Raw genomic sequence first — 17,460 nt, 5'->3', positions numbered from 1 at the left:
GTGTGTGTGTGTAAGTGTGGCACATGTGTTTGCAGTGGTTTGGAGACGTATCTGTCTCCGTGAGGAATGCCGTCATCATCTTCCTCATTAGTGGTGCAGCGATTAACTCACACCGAGGAGCTCTATCTATGTCACTGTACATGTGCTCAACCGTCTATACAGTACGTTCATGTCTGTGTGTGCGTGTCTGTGAGCGTACCTGCGTGTGTGTGTGTGTGTGTGTGTGTGTGGGTGTGTAAGTATGTGTGCACAATGTGAGTTTGTGCTTGTGCCCTTAACAGAGCCTTTGCCTTCGGAACAAGTGTGTGTGTGTGTGTGTGTGTGTGTGTGTGTGTGTGTGTGTGTGTGTGTGTGTGTGTGTGTGTGTGTGTGTGCGCGTGCACGCACGCACACGCACATGTGTGCCTCCGTCTCACCACGTGCACTCCCGTCCAGGAGCGAACACGTGTGTGTATCACCATATCGCGGGTGAGTGTGCGCGTGCGCCTGTGCCTTGGGGGTCTGATTGACTGGGAGTGTGAATGGGTCTGTGGTGGTGCTGGCGGTACTGGTGTTGCTGGTGGTGTGTGGGATTGGGGGGTGATTGGGTGGTGGGTGGGGGCGCTGGGGGGAGGGCTGTCATGAGAAATTACCCCCGTGGACGGCGGCGGCCGTGGCGAGGCTGTAATTCTCTGAGGTAATCACAGGGAATAAAGGCAACAGAGGGACACCCGGGACCGTAATCACTATAATCACACGCTCCCGCTTATGGGCCGGGATTCCAGTGCATAGCGATATGCCTCCGCGCTCCGCTGCCATGGCCGCTGCTGCTGTTGCATGATGAAAAATGACTGACCACTTCTCTCTCTCCCTCTCTCTCTCTCTCTCTCTCTCTCTCTCTCTCTCTCTCTCTCTCTCTCTCTCTCTCTCTCTCTCTCTCTGTCTCTGTCTCTGTCTCTGTCTCTGTCTCTGTCTCTCTCTCACTCTCTCTCTCTCTCTGTCTCTCTCCCTCTCTGTCTCTCTGTCTCTGTCTCTCTCTCTCTCTCTCTCTCTCTCTCTCTCTCTCTCTCTCTTTGTCACTCGTTCTCTGATAATCAATTTTTGTTCTGTTTTTGAGCTGTCTATATATATATGTCTCATCTCGTATCTTATATCACTCTTACCGGTATGTGATGGAATTCCGATCTCTCTCTCTCACTCTCTCACTATCTCCCCCCCTCTTTGTATCCGTATGTCCATCTCTCTCTCCCTCCCCTCTCTCTCTCTCTCTCTCTCTCTCTCTCTCTCTCTCTCTCCCTCTTTCTCTCTCTCTCTCCCTCCCCTCCCTCTCTCTCTCTGTATTTATAAATATATATCTGTATTATCTTGTTTACATTCTGTCTCAAATTCTGATATCGCTGTCACGCTTTCATTCTTTTGACCTGCTCTCTCTCTCTCCCTCTCTCTGCCTCTACCTCTGCCTCTCTCTACCTCTCGCTCTCCCTCTCTCTCTCTACAGTCCTCCGTTGTGGTCGGGGAGTCCCCTCTTCAGAAAGAATGGAGGAGTTCTCTTACAAGGTACCATTTTTGCCTTCCACGAACCCCCTTGTTTGTTATGTGTGATCCTGTACTTGTCTCTCTCTCTATCCCCCCTCTCTCTCCTCTCCCCCTCTCTCTCCCTCTCTCTCTCTGTATCCCCCTCTCCCCCCCATTTCTCCCTTCTCTCTCTGTCTCCTCCCTCGCTCTCTCTCTCTCCCCTCTCATTTCCATCCCCTCTCCCTCCCTCTCCCTTCTCCCTCACACTCTCCCTCTCCCTCTTGGCCTCAATCTCCCTCTCCCTCTCTCCCTTTCTCTCCCTCCCTCTCCCCCTCTCCCTCCCGCTCTCCATGGATGTGCCAGCTCCAATCATCTCAATTCAGAGTCCCTGTGTTCAGACCCACCTTGAGAATACAAAGTGCCGGCTTCTGACACTTGGCTCCCTGCCAGAGGAGGATGCTTTCTTCCAAAGAGGCATATTTCTAAGTTAAAAAAAACAAACAGAGCTGCAGAGTGAGAGAGAGATCTGGTGAGCGAGCGCGTGCCTGAGAGAGAGAGCGAGAGAGACAGAGAGAGAGAGAGGGAGAGGAAGAGAGAGAGACCTGGGTAGTGCGTGCGTGAGAGAGGGAGAGGGAAGGCAGGAGCGAGAGAGAGAGAGATCTGTTGAGTGCATGCATAAGGTGAGAGAGAGCAAGAGAGCGAGAGAGAGAGGTAGGGAGTGAGTGAAATTGAGGATCTCGCTTGTGTGTGTGTGTGTGTGTGTGTGTGTGTGTGTGTGTGTGTGTGTGTGTGTGTGTGTGTGTGTGTGTGTGTGTGTGTGTGTGTGTGTGTGTGTGTGTGTGTGTGTGTAATTTCGATTTTACAGCCTTGTCTCACACAAGAACAACAAAAACAACACCCCAAACAAAACAAAGGCACACTCAACAACAAGACGCCGTCGTCCACGTCAATCCTGACCGAGCCCTCTCCCGTCTTTAATCTCCTCCCCGCTCCTCCAACCACCTCTTTGTTCTTCCTGCTTTATCTTTTCTTGAGGGAGGAGAGGGGAGGAGATGAGAGGAGAGGAGATGAGAGGGGAGGAGACAAGGAGAGGAGATGGGAGGGGAGGAGGGGAGAGGGTAGGGTAGGAGAGGAAGGGAAGGAGAGCAGTGGCTGGGGATGAGAGTAGAGGATGGGGAGGAGAAGGGAGAGGAGGAGATGAGGACCCCTCATCTCAGAAGGGAGGGGAGGAGATGAGGACCTCTCATCTCCTCCTCCTCTCTTCTTCCCCCCAGCCCCGTCTTCTCTTAGCTCCTACCCCCAACCCACCATGTATTCCCTTGACTTCCTCTCACCCCCTCCTCTCTCCCTCCTCTCTCACCTCTCTCAACCGTATCACCACCACCACCACGCCCACTGACCACCACTTCCCTTCACTTCCTCCTCCTCCTCCTCCTCCTCCCCCTCTCCCATCCCTGCCCGTCCTCATCCTCTCCCCCTCTCTCCCCTCCCTGGGGGCCTGGACGGCAGTTTAAATGGACATTCAATCCTAATCAGGGAGCACTCCTCCTAGCGTTGGAGCGCCCGGCCCCACCCCAGATGGAGGGGGGGGGGGGGGGGGGGGGGGTGGTGCGGATGCATTAGGCTTCCGCACCACACGGCCACCATAATGGAGCGGTAATGGTCAAGGAGCACACACACACACACATGAGAAGGAGAGGGAGAGAGACAGAGAGAGAGAGACAGATGGTGAGGGGGAGAGAGGGTTTGTGTCTGGAACAACCCCTCGGACTCCCTTCGATAAGTGGTCCGACACATAGACGCATAGGAACACACACAGATGAGCATGTGCCCGGCAACGCATGTGAACACGCATACCCAGACACACACACACACACACACTCACACACTCACTCACACACACACACACACACACACACACACACACACACACACACACACACACACACACACACACACACACACACACACGAACAAACACGAACACACACGAACACACACGAACACACATACACACACACACCCACACATGAACACATAAACACACACACACACATAACCACATAAACACACACACAGACACACACACACACAGACACTGGACCAGAAATATATGCATTAATATATTCATAATCTTGCCCAGCCCTGTCTGGGAAGAGGCAGTCGGAGACAGGCTGTCTGAACACATAGGAGAGACGGATGGATGGACGGATGGACAGACACACTGACGAGTGGAGGCATGAGGGGTGGACGGACGGACAGCCACATAGCTCCCACAGACACATCGATAGATAGACGCATGGACGGATGGATCGATTCAAGCGGAATCAAACGGGCTGGGAAAGTGATTAAACAGTCAGATAAATATGTAATCCGGCAGGTATTTTATCCAGAGCGTCTCACACCGCCTCCCTCTGTGCTCCCCCTGACCTGGGGGAGCACAGAGGGAACACCCAACCCGTGTTAGGTTAGTGCAGGGAGGAGAGGGATGTAAGAGAGGGACATAAAAGGATGAGGGAGAACGGCTGGTGTGGGAGGAAGAGGTGGAGGAGAGTTGGGACGGTGCTGACCCCTTGGTCGGGAGGCGGGGTTTAGGGGGGTCTTATTCATAGTGTTATTAAAGGGTAGGTTCCCCCCAAAACACCCTGCTGACCGGAGCCGTCTTGGCTGGGACATTTGTTCTCCATGTGCTTCGGTAGATCTGGAAAGAGGATCTGCCTCTAAGGACACAGCTTTGATAACTGATGCTGTATTTAGTATACAGGAAAAAAAAATAATATATATATATATATTTATATACATGTACAGATTATGCATTTTACACCTGCATGTTATTTTCCCCCCAGACATACTAGTAACGGAAGTTGTAATGATATAATACTATTTATATATTTTCCATATTTATTTATACATTGACATCTATATTTATAGGACTCTAGCATCTGCTCAGCGTCATCCCTCTTCATGTTTTTCGTCGTTCGGCATTCAACAGCTTTAAGTGCTTTTTAATTTAGCACTGTCGTTTCCCCAACTACGTCGATAAAGTGAATCTATTTTGAGTGATCGCTTTGGAGAGAACTCCCAACCACGCGCGCGGGGAATTCTAATTATGTTTTCTGGAGTTCTTGTGACGTTTATTGGAATGAGAAGTCACATTTCCAGTCAGACTGATGCTATAAAGATAGAAAGATAGATAAAGACATAGATGTCTGATAGATAGTTGATTGATTGATTGATTAATTCATGTATTAATTAATGTATGGATTGATTGCAGACCTCATGCTATTTGCCTCAGCCCTTATCCTGGTATTCTCAAGGCAGCCAATCAGGCGACGTTGTTTTGAGGCCACTTTGACATTGTCGCTTACTCAGAGTCTGCCTGGAGCGACCTTTGACCTTTGTGTGTGTGTGTGTGTTTGTGTGTGTGTGTGTGTGTAACGCCTGTTTTGCTCGCCCTGTGGCTGCACTGAGACTGCAATGCCATGTGGAACTAATTTAAAGACAGAGTGGAAAGCTGTGTGTGTGTGTGTGTGTGTGTGTGTGTGTGTGTGTGTGTGTGTGTGTGTGTGTGTGTGTGTGTGTGTGTGTGTGTGTGTGTGTGTGTGTGTGTGTGTGTACACTGCACATGAGGGGAGAGGGAGGGGGAGGGAGAAGCGAGTGGCCGAGAAATCAGACAGGTATGCCTGCACAGACACACACACACACACACACACACACACACACACACACACACACACACACACACACACACACACACACACACACACACACACACACACACACGCACACGTATACACAAAGCAACAAGCAAACAGACAAACACACACACACACACACAAAGAAAGACAGGTAGTCGGGGAGAACCAGTTTGTACAACCACAGAGTCTCCCCGGCTGGTAAACAGACAGGAGTGTGGACGAGGAGCTAAGTCAAACAGACGGCCAGGGGAAAAGACACGTACGGCCCCTGTTCTCAAACAGAAACATGAACCCTTCTCCTTCTGCCGAGGGTTTACAGTTTCCTCCTCCTGACCTCCTGAAACCTCCAGCCCGGCCTCTGCTTCATTAACCTGTAGCTGGCTGGACCGCCCCGGTGGCTCCTCACCCTGCAGGCAGACCTGCTCGTAGCAACCCAGGTTTGAGTCCCTCCTCTGGGCCGATGACACGTGTCCCTCTGTCTCTTCTCAAACCCGGTCCCCTGTCTCTCTCCGTAGACCTCTCCATTCAGGCACTAAAATGACCGTTCAGAATTAAATAAAAAGTTTGCTTAGTATTGCGCAATCTCTGTGTGTTGACAGTTGCTGGTGTTTTGTGTGTGTTCTTTTGTCTTGTCTCGTGAGGTTGTTGTGTGTTAGCCTTTCGTTAACTATGTTTAGTGTTGCGAAATCCCAGTCTTATAATGTTGTTGCTGGGATGTGTGTGTGGTCTGGTGATGTGCTGCCTTGTGTGGGATATGTTGTGTCATGTGCTGAATTGTGATTAGTTGTTGTTTTGTGGTGTTTTGTTGTGCGGTGCTTGATTGTCGTTTTTGTTTTTGTGTTGTGATTTGTTGTCTTGGGTTGTTGTTTTGCGCTCTTGCTTTGCATCAGGTTGATGGTTTTTAGGCACTGTGTTGTTTTGGGCTGACTTATGTTCCGGTAGGGTTGTATGTTTCTGCTTTTACGTTGTGTGTTGTGGGTTACATGCCTCTCCCCCAGTCTGTCAGCTGACCTCTGCAACACTACCTCCCCCCACCCCACCCCCCAACCCCCCCGTCTGTTACCTGCAGACACTGAGAGGATGCCAGGAGATATGAGTCATCGACCCTCCATAGGATGACACAGGGAGAGGGAGAGGGAGAGGGAGGGAGAGGGAGAGAGGGAGAGAGAGAGGGAGAGAGAGAGAGAGAGAGAGAGAGAGAGAGAGAGATACAAAGAGGGGGGGAGATAGTGAGAGAGAGAGCACAAGAAGGAGATAGGGGGAGATAGTGAGAGAGAGAGCACAAGAAGGACTGGTGAAACTGAGAAAAACATAAAGAGGGACAAAGACCACAAACTAGATAAGACAAAGGGAGAGAGGAAATAATACAAATCAAATCAACAGAGAGAATTGAGAACAAATAGAGAAAGCATAAGCAAACGAGTGACGCAATAAGAAAGGAGAAAATAAATTAGAGAGACAAAGAGAGGGAGAGAGAGAGAGATGGAGAGAAGGAGAAAGAAGAGAGAGAGACTCAGAGAAAACAACAGAATAGTTGTGATGGTGTTTGCGAGTGAGTGTGTGTGTGTGTCTAGGGCAAACAGGGGTGGGCAGAAGTGTGTCTCTGTGCATTGAGAGACCATATTCAAACAGCTTGGTATTTTTACTATCTCTCCCTCTCTCGTTCTCAATCTCTCCCTCTCTCTCTCTCTCTCTCTCTCTCTCTCTCTCTCTCTCTCTCTCTCTCTCTCTCTCTCTCTCTCTCTCCCTCCGTGCTCCGCGTCTGCCTCTCTCTACCGCGCTCACCGCTGACGCATGATCTCCCACTCTGTGGCATGTGGAAAGGGGGAACCGTTGCCATGACGACCCGAAGCCTGACTAGAGTGAGGCATGGCTGGGGTGGAGGGGGTAGGAGAAGGAAGTGGAGCGGGGGCAGGCACATAGACCCGGGGAGACCTGGCGCACTCACACACACACACACACACACACACACACACACACACACACACACACACACACACACACACACACACACACCAGACACACACACACACACACACACAAACCAGACACACACACACACACACACAAACCACACACACAAACCAGACACACACACACAAACCAGACACACACACACAAACCAGACACTCAAACACCCACATGGGCACGCGCTCAGACACACACAAACACGCGTGCACGGCAGCATGCGGTGATCAAGATTACAAAAGAGTGCACTGTGCACCAAGATTTACTTATAAGGTTATGGAAAGCACAACTGATTACTGTGGAAAGACAGACAGGCAGGCAGGCAGACGTGCAGACAGGCAGGCAGGCAGGCAGGCAGACAGGCAGGCAGGCAGGCAGGAAGACGCACAGACTGCAGATCCAGATCACGTGGTGAAGCAGCCTGCTCCAGCTCCTCTTGATGGGTGTCTCCCCTCTCGTAGCCTCACCCCCCCTGAGGTGGTGCTCGCACTGCAGGTTACGCACACGACAGATCAGGACCACTGCCTCTGATCTGTCCAGGTCGTTTGAAGTGGTCCAACATGTCTGGTCATTACATCAAAACGACACACACACTCCTGTGCAGCGCACCACTCGACACAACCCTACGCGACACAACTCGTACTACACTATGCCACACAGGTTTAGAACAGACTGCTCTACTCTGCACAACTCTATACTACGCTACACAGGTTCAGGCTACACTACTCTCCTCTGCACAACTTGACACTACACACCTCTACACGACGCAACTCTACACTTTGCCACACAACTTTAGACTACACTACACAAGTCTGCACGACGCTGCAAAACTCCTCAGTACACAAATCCACAAAACTTGAGTCTACACAGCTTTAAATTACACTACACTGCACAACTTATACAGTTTCTCACGTCTATGGCGTGTGTAGCATCGAGGGTTTTTCTCGGTCGCAAGCGGTTTGTGTTTGGAAAACACTTTAAGCTTCAGACATCGCTAACGGTAGGTCACCATCTGCAAGGAGCCCACAACGTAAGATGACAGCTGTTTTCGTGAGTGGCTGTGGTGAGCAGCCAGCCCTAAATAACTTTGGCTTTTTGCACTTGTAAACAATCACCTCTTCCGTTCTCCTCCACTTTCTCGTCTTTTCTCGTCTTCCCTTTCTTTCTCTTCGCTGTGTTTCTTTCTCTCCTACTCTATTGTTCTCTAAGTATCTATTTTTCTTCATTTCTCAATTGGCTTATTTTTCTCCTCTTCTCTCTACTCTCTCCTCTCTCCCCTCTTCACTCCCCCTCTCCTCTCTCCAAACTCCCCTCTTCTCTCCTCGCTCCCTCTCTCCTCTCTTCTCTCTTCTATCTCTTCTCTCGTCTTCCTTCCTCTCACTTTCTCTCTTCTCCCTCTCTTCCCTTCTCTTCTCTCCTCTCCTTTTGTTTCACTCATGTTTCTTCACTCCTGAGTAAACAGAAGTCGTGAGAGTGGTGGAGGTTTGACCAAGACACGGTACGGAGTGTTCCAGTTCGGCTTCTGAAATCCATCACCCAGCAGTAATGGTGTACCGAACATTACACATATGTGGTAGGAATTTCCCTCTCGGGAAACTAATGCAGGCCTACTCTGCCTTGCTGGATCTAGGGCAGTTGGCTGACTATTTGCACACGTGAAAAAATGTTTTCCCGTCACGTGGAAGAATTCCTAATTTTTCAGATGTTTTTACTTGAACGACTTGCGGTCTGAAACAGGAGATGAATTTCTGATTTTATGTCAGAGGCGTATATCAATAAATCAATCTTTTTACCCCCAATGTCCACATGACCCTAGCTGCTCCTAATGACATTGATCTGAATAAGTACGTCACTTTGGACAACAGCATGGGTCTTGTTGTATTTGTTTAAATGTTTGGAAGCACTATAACAGCAATAACAACAGCAGACAATATTTCAGATTATTAGTACTACGAAATAAATCCATTTTATAGTTGCTTACAAGTCTACAGAGAAAAACGCCAGCGACATGACTAAACAGTCAAATAAAGATGCTCTCTTCATGCGTCTATTCATTTTTTAAACCTGAAACTTGACAGAATTCATCTGAGCCTGATTCTGCAGCACGCTTCAGTGTTTGTGCTATGAGTGCAGTGGAAGGGTAGTGAGTCAGTGAGTTGGTTCGAGGCCGGTGGTTCTGAGCTCTGGACGGAGGTCCAGGCTCCTGAGGCCAAGGTTGTTGTCAGGACTCCACCCCCCCCCCCCCCCCCCCCGCTGTAGGCCCGGCGCTGGGCAGAGTGCGTCCGTCTGAACTTAGCGGGCCCCGCGGTCGTTGCTAATTCGATGATTTGCAGCGGCCTTAACTCGTTTATGACGCATTCCCGCTCAATTGAACCACGCCTCGGTCATCAACATTGCCCTGTCGGACTTCTCCCCCCCCCCCCCCGATCGGTGAGGCGCTCGGCCGGCCCTCCTGTGGTCACGGGGCGAGATCGGACTGGGGCACGTCCTTCCTTCCTTCCCTTCCTCCCTTCTGTCCTTTCGTCCTCATTTCCTCCCCCCCCCCCTCTCCTTCTCTCTCTCTCTCTTCTCTCTCTCTCTCTCTCTCTCTCTCTCTCTCTCTCTCTCTCTCTCTCTCTCTCTCTCGTGTTTACGTTTAGGCCCTTTACTCAATAGACTTTGTGTAACACCTGTGTCTGCTCTTTCTCTCTCTCTCTCTCCCTCTAGCTCCCCGAAGTGTGATCCAGAATGGTGCCCGTGTGAGGAACCAGGGGTTGTTTCCCGTAATACGACCCCTGCCCGTGAGCCCTGTCGGCAGCAGAACCACCACCATAAGGTCAGTGAACTTTGACCCCAGACGATATCAACATCTGTTTACTTGGTTCCGTTTTTTTTTCTTTTTGATCCACCAACGCACCTCGTAAAGAATGGTCTCCGACTCAAACTTCAAACACACAGACGCATCGCACACCTAGTCACCAAACACACACACATAAACGCACTCACAGACACACCATGTATAGGTAGCATTGTCAAGTCTTTTTGTGTTTGAAAGTCAAACAAAGGGGTTCAACATTTCCTTTGACTTGGGACATATAATCCAGGTGTGTTTATGTAATGCCTGCAAACATGGAAACACACACACACCTGCTCACATACTTACACACACGGACACGCACGGACACACACACACACACAAACATATACACACACATACACGGGAACACCTGCACCCATACACACACACACACCTACACCTACACACAGTCTTACACAGACACACACATACACGCACACACACCTTCCCACATACACGCACGCACACGCACACACACACCTAGACACGCATCCACACACACACACGTACACACACACACACACACACACAAACACACACACGCAAACACACTCCCAAACAGACTCAAACTCCAAAGTTTATTAGCGTTAGCAGGATGCCCCCTCGGCTGGCGGCAGAACACAGGGAGCGTGCACGGACACGTGCATCTATCACATCTGCCTGGGAACATGATGGGGCACACCGTGTGATAAATTAAACATCCCCCCTCCGCATCTGTCTCTCCCTCGCTCTCTCTCTCTCCTCGAGTCCTCCCCTTGCTCCCTCTCACTCCTGCTCGCACCTTCCATCTCCCCCTCTTTCTCCCTTTCTATCTCCCTCTCTCTGTCTCCCTCTCCCTCTCTTTTCCCCTCTCTCCCTCTCTCTCCCTCTCCTTCTCTCTCCCTCTCTCTTACCCTCGCTCTTCTTCTCTCTGCTTTTCTCACTCCCTCTCTCACTCCCTCTCTCGCTCCGTCTCTCCCTTTCTCCCTCTCTCCCCCTCTCTCCCTCACTCCCTTTCTCTCTCTGAAGATATGCTGTGCATATTTGAACACCGCCATGGCTGCATACTTTTTCTCTTTACGAATATTACCATGCCAACCCCCGGCACCACCACCACCACCACCTTTACCTCTCCCTTCCCAGAGCAAGAACATCATCCCCTGGGATAGAGGAGGTGGAGAGCCCCCCCCCCCCCCCCAACTATTCCATTTGATTTATATGGTGTCAGAACACACCTACTACATGCACTAATGCCTTACTGAGTTAACATTCATGTATGGGATACTATACAGGATAACATGCATGTATAACCGATACTAGACAGGACCACATTCATGTATATATACGATACTGTACAGGATAACATTCAAATAAATGATATACGACAGTGTAAAGGATAATATTCATGGACATACGATAACATTTATGTACAAATGACACTGTAATGGATGATATTCATGTATACGATACTGTAACAGATAAATGTGACACTTTAACATGTGACCTGTAACCAATTCTGCAACGTGTGACCGATTTGGATGGCGATCTGTTAACAGTTTCCCTAATGACAAGTCGGTGTAAATTAGGCTTATTTGCTATAAGTAATTGATTTGTTCCTAAAATAATCTTGCCTTCCAGAGGTATGACTGTGCCACTATGCACGTTATCTGGGTAAAATGGATTAGCATCTCTCGTTTCTTTTGCTCATCATTTGCGTCCTGCTTACTATGGACCGCAACACTTGTGTCCCAGTGGATAATAGTAAAAGCTCTGTATACAAAACGTGACGGTGCAACTGGAGAGTATAAGCTACAATACAGTCGATCGGACCATAGGGATGGGTTTTACAATATATAACCTTCATTTATAATGATACAATAAAATACAATGAAACGTACAATAAACAACATACAACCGCACATAAAGAACATTATTTGCATGCCAGTTATGTCACTAAGACATTGAAGTCACTGGACAAATCCCTGCACCACACACACACACACACACACACACACACACACACACACACACTCACACACACACACACCCACACACACACACACACACACACACATACACAAACACCAGGCAAGGCAAGGCTGAGGACATGTTTCTATTTCAAGGGCACTCACTGATGTTTAAAATAGTTTGGTTGAATAAATAAACACCTCCGTTCCCTCCGCTACTCCCCCCCCCCCCCACAGGTCGGTGCTGGGCGACTACACGGCCCGCGCCGAGGACAGCCAGTCGGGTGACGAGGACGCCCAGGACGATCACACCTACAGCACGGCCAAGTCCCCCAGCCGCTCCTGCTCCTCCTCGCAGGACGAGGGCGAGGGCGAGGCCTCCTCGCACTGCTCCCCGCTGGACGAGGACTTCAACGACGACGACATCATCGCCGTGGAGATCGGCGCCGAGGAGGTGAAACCCGAGCCGCGGGAGATCCCGCTGGACCTGCACGTCGCCGCGACGGCCGCCACCTTCCTCACCCAGCAGCCCCTGCGGGCGCAGAGACGCGGTTCGGGGGCGGGCGCCGGGGCGGGGGCGACGGCGGGCTCGACGGCGGGGGGCAGCCTGCCCTGGACTAAGAACCGGCTGCGGGGGGTGGGCGACACGCTGCCGCTGAAGAAGCGGCGGGCGGCCACGGCGGCGGCCATGGTGGCGGCCATGCCCGTGGAGAGCGACGACGAGGAGATGAAGGAGGCGGCGGGGTCGCTGCTGCACCTGGCGGGCGTGCGCGCCTGCCTCAACAACATCACGAACCGCACTGCCAAGGGCCAGAAGGAGCAGAAGGAGACACTGAGGAACTAAGAGGAGGAGGAGGAGGAGGCGCACGGACATGGAGAAACACGCCTATTTTAGAAGTACATTACGTTGGGTCAATCCGGCACACGCACACACTCGCACACACAGACTGAGACACACACACACACACACACACACACACACACACACACAAGGTTTCACGTGCACGGGCGCGGGCCTACAGGTGGTGTGGCTAAAGCATTAGTCTGGACGGACGTTTCTCATCTCCCTCTCTAACTATCTGCAGGGCATTAGGTGAATCCTACTTATTTGTGGCAATATGAAAAATCTCTGTTTTCCTACATGTTCAGCAACACTAACATTAACGATCGTGCGTCTCATCACATCTTTGTTGTTTTTGTTGTTTAAAAAGGAGATGAAAGCCATAAACAAAATATGTCTTGTCACAACATTTTTGGGAGGGTAGGGGAGGTCTGAGTGGGACATCAAGATGGATTCTCGTCGCGGTGCGTATATGTTTATATACGTCGAGAAAGACGGTCGTTTTCGTCATGTGTCGTTCGTTCCTGCGTGTAAACCTGTAGCAATCGGTGATGCTAGCAAAGAGGCTCAGCCAATGAGACAAATGTATTAAATTAAGAGAATATATATATATACATAGATATAGATATATATTACAATATAAACACAGAACAGTCCTTGGCTGGTCACTAGCATCACTCTTTCCGATCCAAGAGCACAAATGTGAGAATGTGCCAAAGAATAAGTGACCAGGTTGCTTCATGTAGCCGATAGGAGAGCTAAGAAAATAAAAAAAGAGGGGGAAAAAACACAAGACTTAACCGAGAGTCCGTGAGATAGAGCAACACGAATGAAGTTACTTGTCCGAATAATTGTGAAAACCCGATGTGATATATCCATGCACTTCACGTTATTTTACGTCCCTTACCTAAAGAAAACACGAAAAACAAACAACAACAACAACAATGGTGAAGACATGGTTTTTATTTCAAGAGCACTCATAGTATTTAAAATAGTTATATTATAGAAAATATAAAAATGAAGAAAAAAAATAGATGCTGACATAGTCATGTTTATCATTATAAAGATGGATAAGGTGCCGGGTAAGAGCCAATTACTCCATCGTCATCTTCTTGGTGTTGTTCATATACATGACATCCCGAGAACTTCCTTCCTCATCCCACTCTCCCCGCCTCATAGACTGTAGACATCTAGCGACCCGGCGGTAGCCACCGTCCGCACCATCCCCGTCCATCCGTTGTCCATGTTGTCCGCTGCTCTTGATATACTACATCCAAATGTGAGTTTAGATTTGTGTTTTGCATAAGTTTACCTTCCCCTCACCTCCCGCCCCCCCACACTTTACTCTACGCTCATCAAGATATAAGCAATTTGTTCCCCAGGTGGACGACTTTGTAAAAAGGTTAGAAAATATTTTATTTTTTTCCTTTCTTAATTGAAGCAATTTGACCTGCAGGACTTTCTCAGTTACATTGCATGGGTGCTTGTAAATAAGATGAAACAGCAAATGTTTTTTATTCAAAGATCATGTAAGATAAACAATGTATTTAGCATGAAGCATGACTTATTTTCATATAAACCTTAATCCTAGAGGAAAGTTTAAAAAAAATGTTTTGCCGCCAATTGTCATATCCTTAATTATGTTTTAAGTTTAATTCAGATTTTTTGTTGAGTCTTTTTATTAATGTGTATTTTATGAATGGGCTTACAAAGACACATTTTCAGGGAGGGGGTGCTTGTGTAGACCGTTGTGAAATGGAGAGCCCGGCCGTTCCAGGGCTTTATTCATTTTCTCGTTGCTAAGGCCACCTCTTGTTGCCATGGCCAGGCCATCCCAGTCACCTCCTGGACATTGGCTCAGACTTCTTACGTCTGAACAGCGATAGTGTTTCAGTGTCGATTCCTGCATTACTTCAAAAAAATATGGTCTTGGTCAAGTGTACGTGTGAGTTAGCCTGTCCCCAAACACATGCCCTTTAAAGTGTAAGCTTGTTCGCTTTTGAACTTGTGTATGTAAATAGACTATTGCATACCTTTAATACTAGCATCCATAGAAGATTGGTATTTTGGTATTTTGGTGTGGGAACGAACTGAATATGGTTACGTGATCATAAATCATCAGTTCCTCAATGAGTGAGGAATTACAAAACGGAACCCCAAAAATAAACTAGTACGTTGCAAAGTGCCTAAATTGAGTTTGGTTTGGTTTAAAGCCTGATATCCGACACTTCCACAACTTGTTGAATTACATTGAATAGTAACATTGCAGAATAATTTGAGCTTCCCTTTTATAGAGTGCACAATGTTCCACAATGCAACAGGGCCTTAAACCAGGGTTAAAGCTGGGTGTTTTTGGGGGAGCGTTGACCTGTTTTATAAGAGTTGGCACGCTTATGGTCATCCGTTTACTAACACAACACAAACAAAAGGTTAGTATCAAAATACTAACGCTGTCAACTAACGATAATTGTACAACTATTGGCAATGCACAGTGAAGGTCTCCGCCTGGGTATTATTACAGGAATGCAATAGTGTTATTTATGTAGAGTTTAACATGAGCAAATGTAACTTTTTAACATTGTGCCTGCTTGCCTGCCCGTCCTAAATACCTCTGTTGTCACGTTGCCGAAATGTCGCCGACATTTCTTGTCTTTTATTTATAACAGTATTGTCGTCGTGGTTGTCATCATTTTATTTTTCCTACTTTATGTAAAATGTACAATTGTCTTTAATTTACTGCCAGCTTCATTCAGTGTCAATGTATGAAACTTTTGACGTAGGAGACAAACTCTCCGCTGTCTCCTGGGAGAAAAAAAAGGCTTCCGGAAAGAAAGAAAAAAAAAAATTTAACGGAAAGAAGAGCAAAAAGGAAAGATGAGAGAAACGACTTTTATGAAAAAGATAGGTTTTATGTCTTATTGATGCCTGAATTTTTTTAACGGATATGATTTCCTGTGTGGCCATTTAAATCATTTACAACACAATGTACTGCACACCATCGGCTCGCCATGTCCAGTGGCTCTGTTAAAGGTCACATGGTTCACTCGATTTTTATGTGTCGTAGCTCTAGTAATTGAAAACGCACTACGTTTAAAATGCAGAGGAGCTGTAGTTAGACCCCCGCTGTCAAAATGGATACGTTTCAACCCCCCTGTGCCGGTAGTATAACGACTATGAATAAACCCATAAAAACGTCCCCCTCTTTTCAGAAGACCACTTACAGAACAAACGCAGTGGCCATGGATAAAGAAGTGGTATTGTGGTGAAACGACCTTGATGCCCGAGTGGGGAAAGAAACTGAACCTGTTCTGAGCAGAGCAGATGCTATAGGGACGCAGATGCAGACCTCCTACCCCCCTGCATGCCCTGTCCCAGTTGCTACAGTCCTCCTCTGCCACTACCACCCCGACCCCTGCATGTCCTGTCCCAACTTGGTACAGTCCTTTACCATCTGTAACATGCGTCACTTGCTATCCGAGGGACCCACAACAACTAAGGTGTCTGGAGGAGGCCGACGCTGTCAGTGTCCCATGTTGAATGGCTTCCCTCCTCTGTCTAGTGTCTCTCTGAGTACACACGCCCCCCGCCCCCTGCATCCCAGGTCAAGCAAGCAGCCATTGTGTGTTTTCCGCCGACCATGCACTGTTTAGCGGTGACTAATACTGTCTTGTCATGTGCTGGCAAGGGGCATGTCAAGGTGTGTGTGTCTGTGTGTGTGTGTGTGAGTGAGTGAGTGAGTGTGTGTGTGTGGGTGTGTGTGTTGCTTTTAGCCAGTAGCGTTGCAATGCCCCTCTATGTTCTCAGCCCACAAGTGAACCCGATCCATAACTGTCTGTTGGATAAACAGATCAACATAAAGAAAGGGGGAAATAGAAAACCAGAGAGAGAGAGAATAATCCACGTCCCTGCCTGAAAGCCACTCAGTGATTACTTTATTTTAAAACCTGCCAATCACATAGTGCAGCATTCTACAAATCGGTTGCCAACTGTTTCTTTGTTATTTTATTATTTTATTATTTTCCTTTTTTTCCCCGCGTTTTGTTCTCAATCTACAATACTGCCATTCTTTTCTTTATTCAGAGACAACGTAAGATGGGTACTGAAAGCCATAGGTTAGAGATGTCAAAACACAACACTATCATTGGTCCTTGACGAAGTGCGGCATGAGTGCTCCCAAACGTCAAGTTTTTCTCTCAGTAAATGTTGGATTCTATCCTTTTTGTGCAATCACATTGCCAAAGAACGATTTAAAACAATGTCATCTATGTAAATATCAACATTGTCCAAAAAACCGTGGCAAAAAATGAATAAATGTGGGTTTTGTTTTCTTTTGTTTTTTCATTTTTCTGAAAAAAACTACAATGATGTTCATGTGATGTATTGTCTTCCAGTTGGTTGCAATAATAAAAAAATATATAAGTTGTAAAATTAGGTTTTGCTCATATGTTCCGGAAACACAAACACACACACACACACACACACACACACACACACACACACACACACACACACACACACACACACACACACACACACACACACACACACACACACACACACACACACACACAGGCATCATAAACTATTCCTGCATATTGGCTCATAGCTACCAGACCACAAGTCAATATCAAAAGGTCAAAGACAGTTACCTGCATATAATGGCAAAGAATTGAGTTT

The 17,460-nt window shown here is 48.1% G+C and overlaps 1 protein-coding gene across 1 annotated transcript in view; it reads left to right on the top strand.

The window, feature by feature from the left end:
- The window catches only part of LOC130374944 (forkhead box protein N3-like), a 17,566-nt gene extending 364 nt beyond the window's left edge, over nucleotides 1-17,202 (top strand). Inside the window, exons 2-4 of the mRNA XM_056581925.1 lie at nucleotides 1,461-1,536; nucleotides 9,867-9,975; nucleotides 12,180-17,202. Of these exons, the coding sequence (XP_056437900.1) occupies nucleotides 1,461-1,536; nucleotides 9,867-9,975; nucleotides 12,180-12,786 (792 nt within the window). The 3' untranslated portion in view covers nucleotides 12,787-17,202. The remainder of the gene's footprint in view (nucleotides 1-1,460; nucleotides 1,537-9,866; nucleotides 9,976-12,179) is intronic.
- Nucleotides 17,203-17,460: the final 258 nt, after the last annotated feature.

The sequence above is a fragment of the Gadus chalcogrammus genome, chromosome 21, assembly GCF_026213295.1.
Source record: "Gadus chalcogrammus isolate NIFS_2021 chromosome 21, NIFS_Gcha_1.0, whole genome shotgun sequence".
NCBI classification, from domain to species: domain Eukaryota; kingdom Metazoa; phylum Chordata; class Actinopteri; order Gadiformes; family Gadidae; genus Gadus; species Gadus chalcogrammus.
The sequence above is the reverse complement of the archived record's forward strand: the minus strand, read 5'-3'. Positions and strand labels throughout refer to the sequence as shown.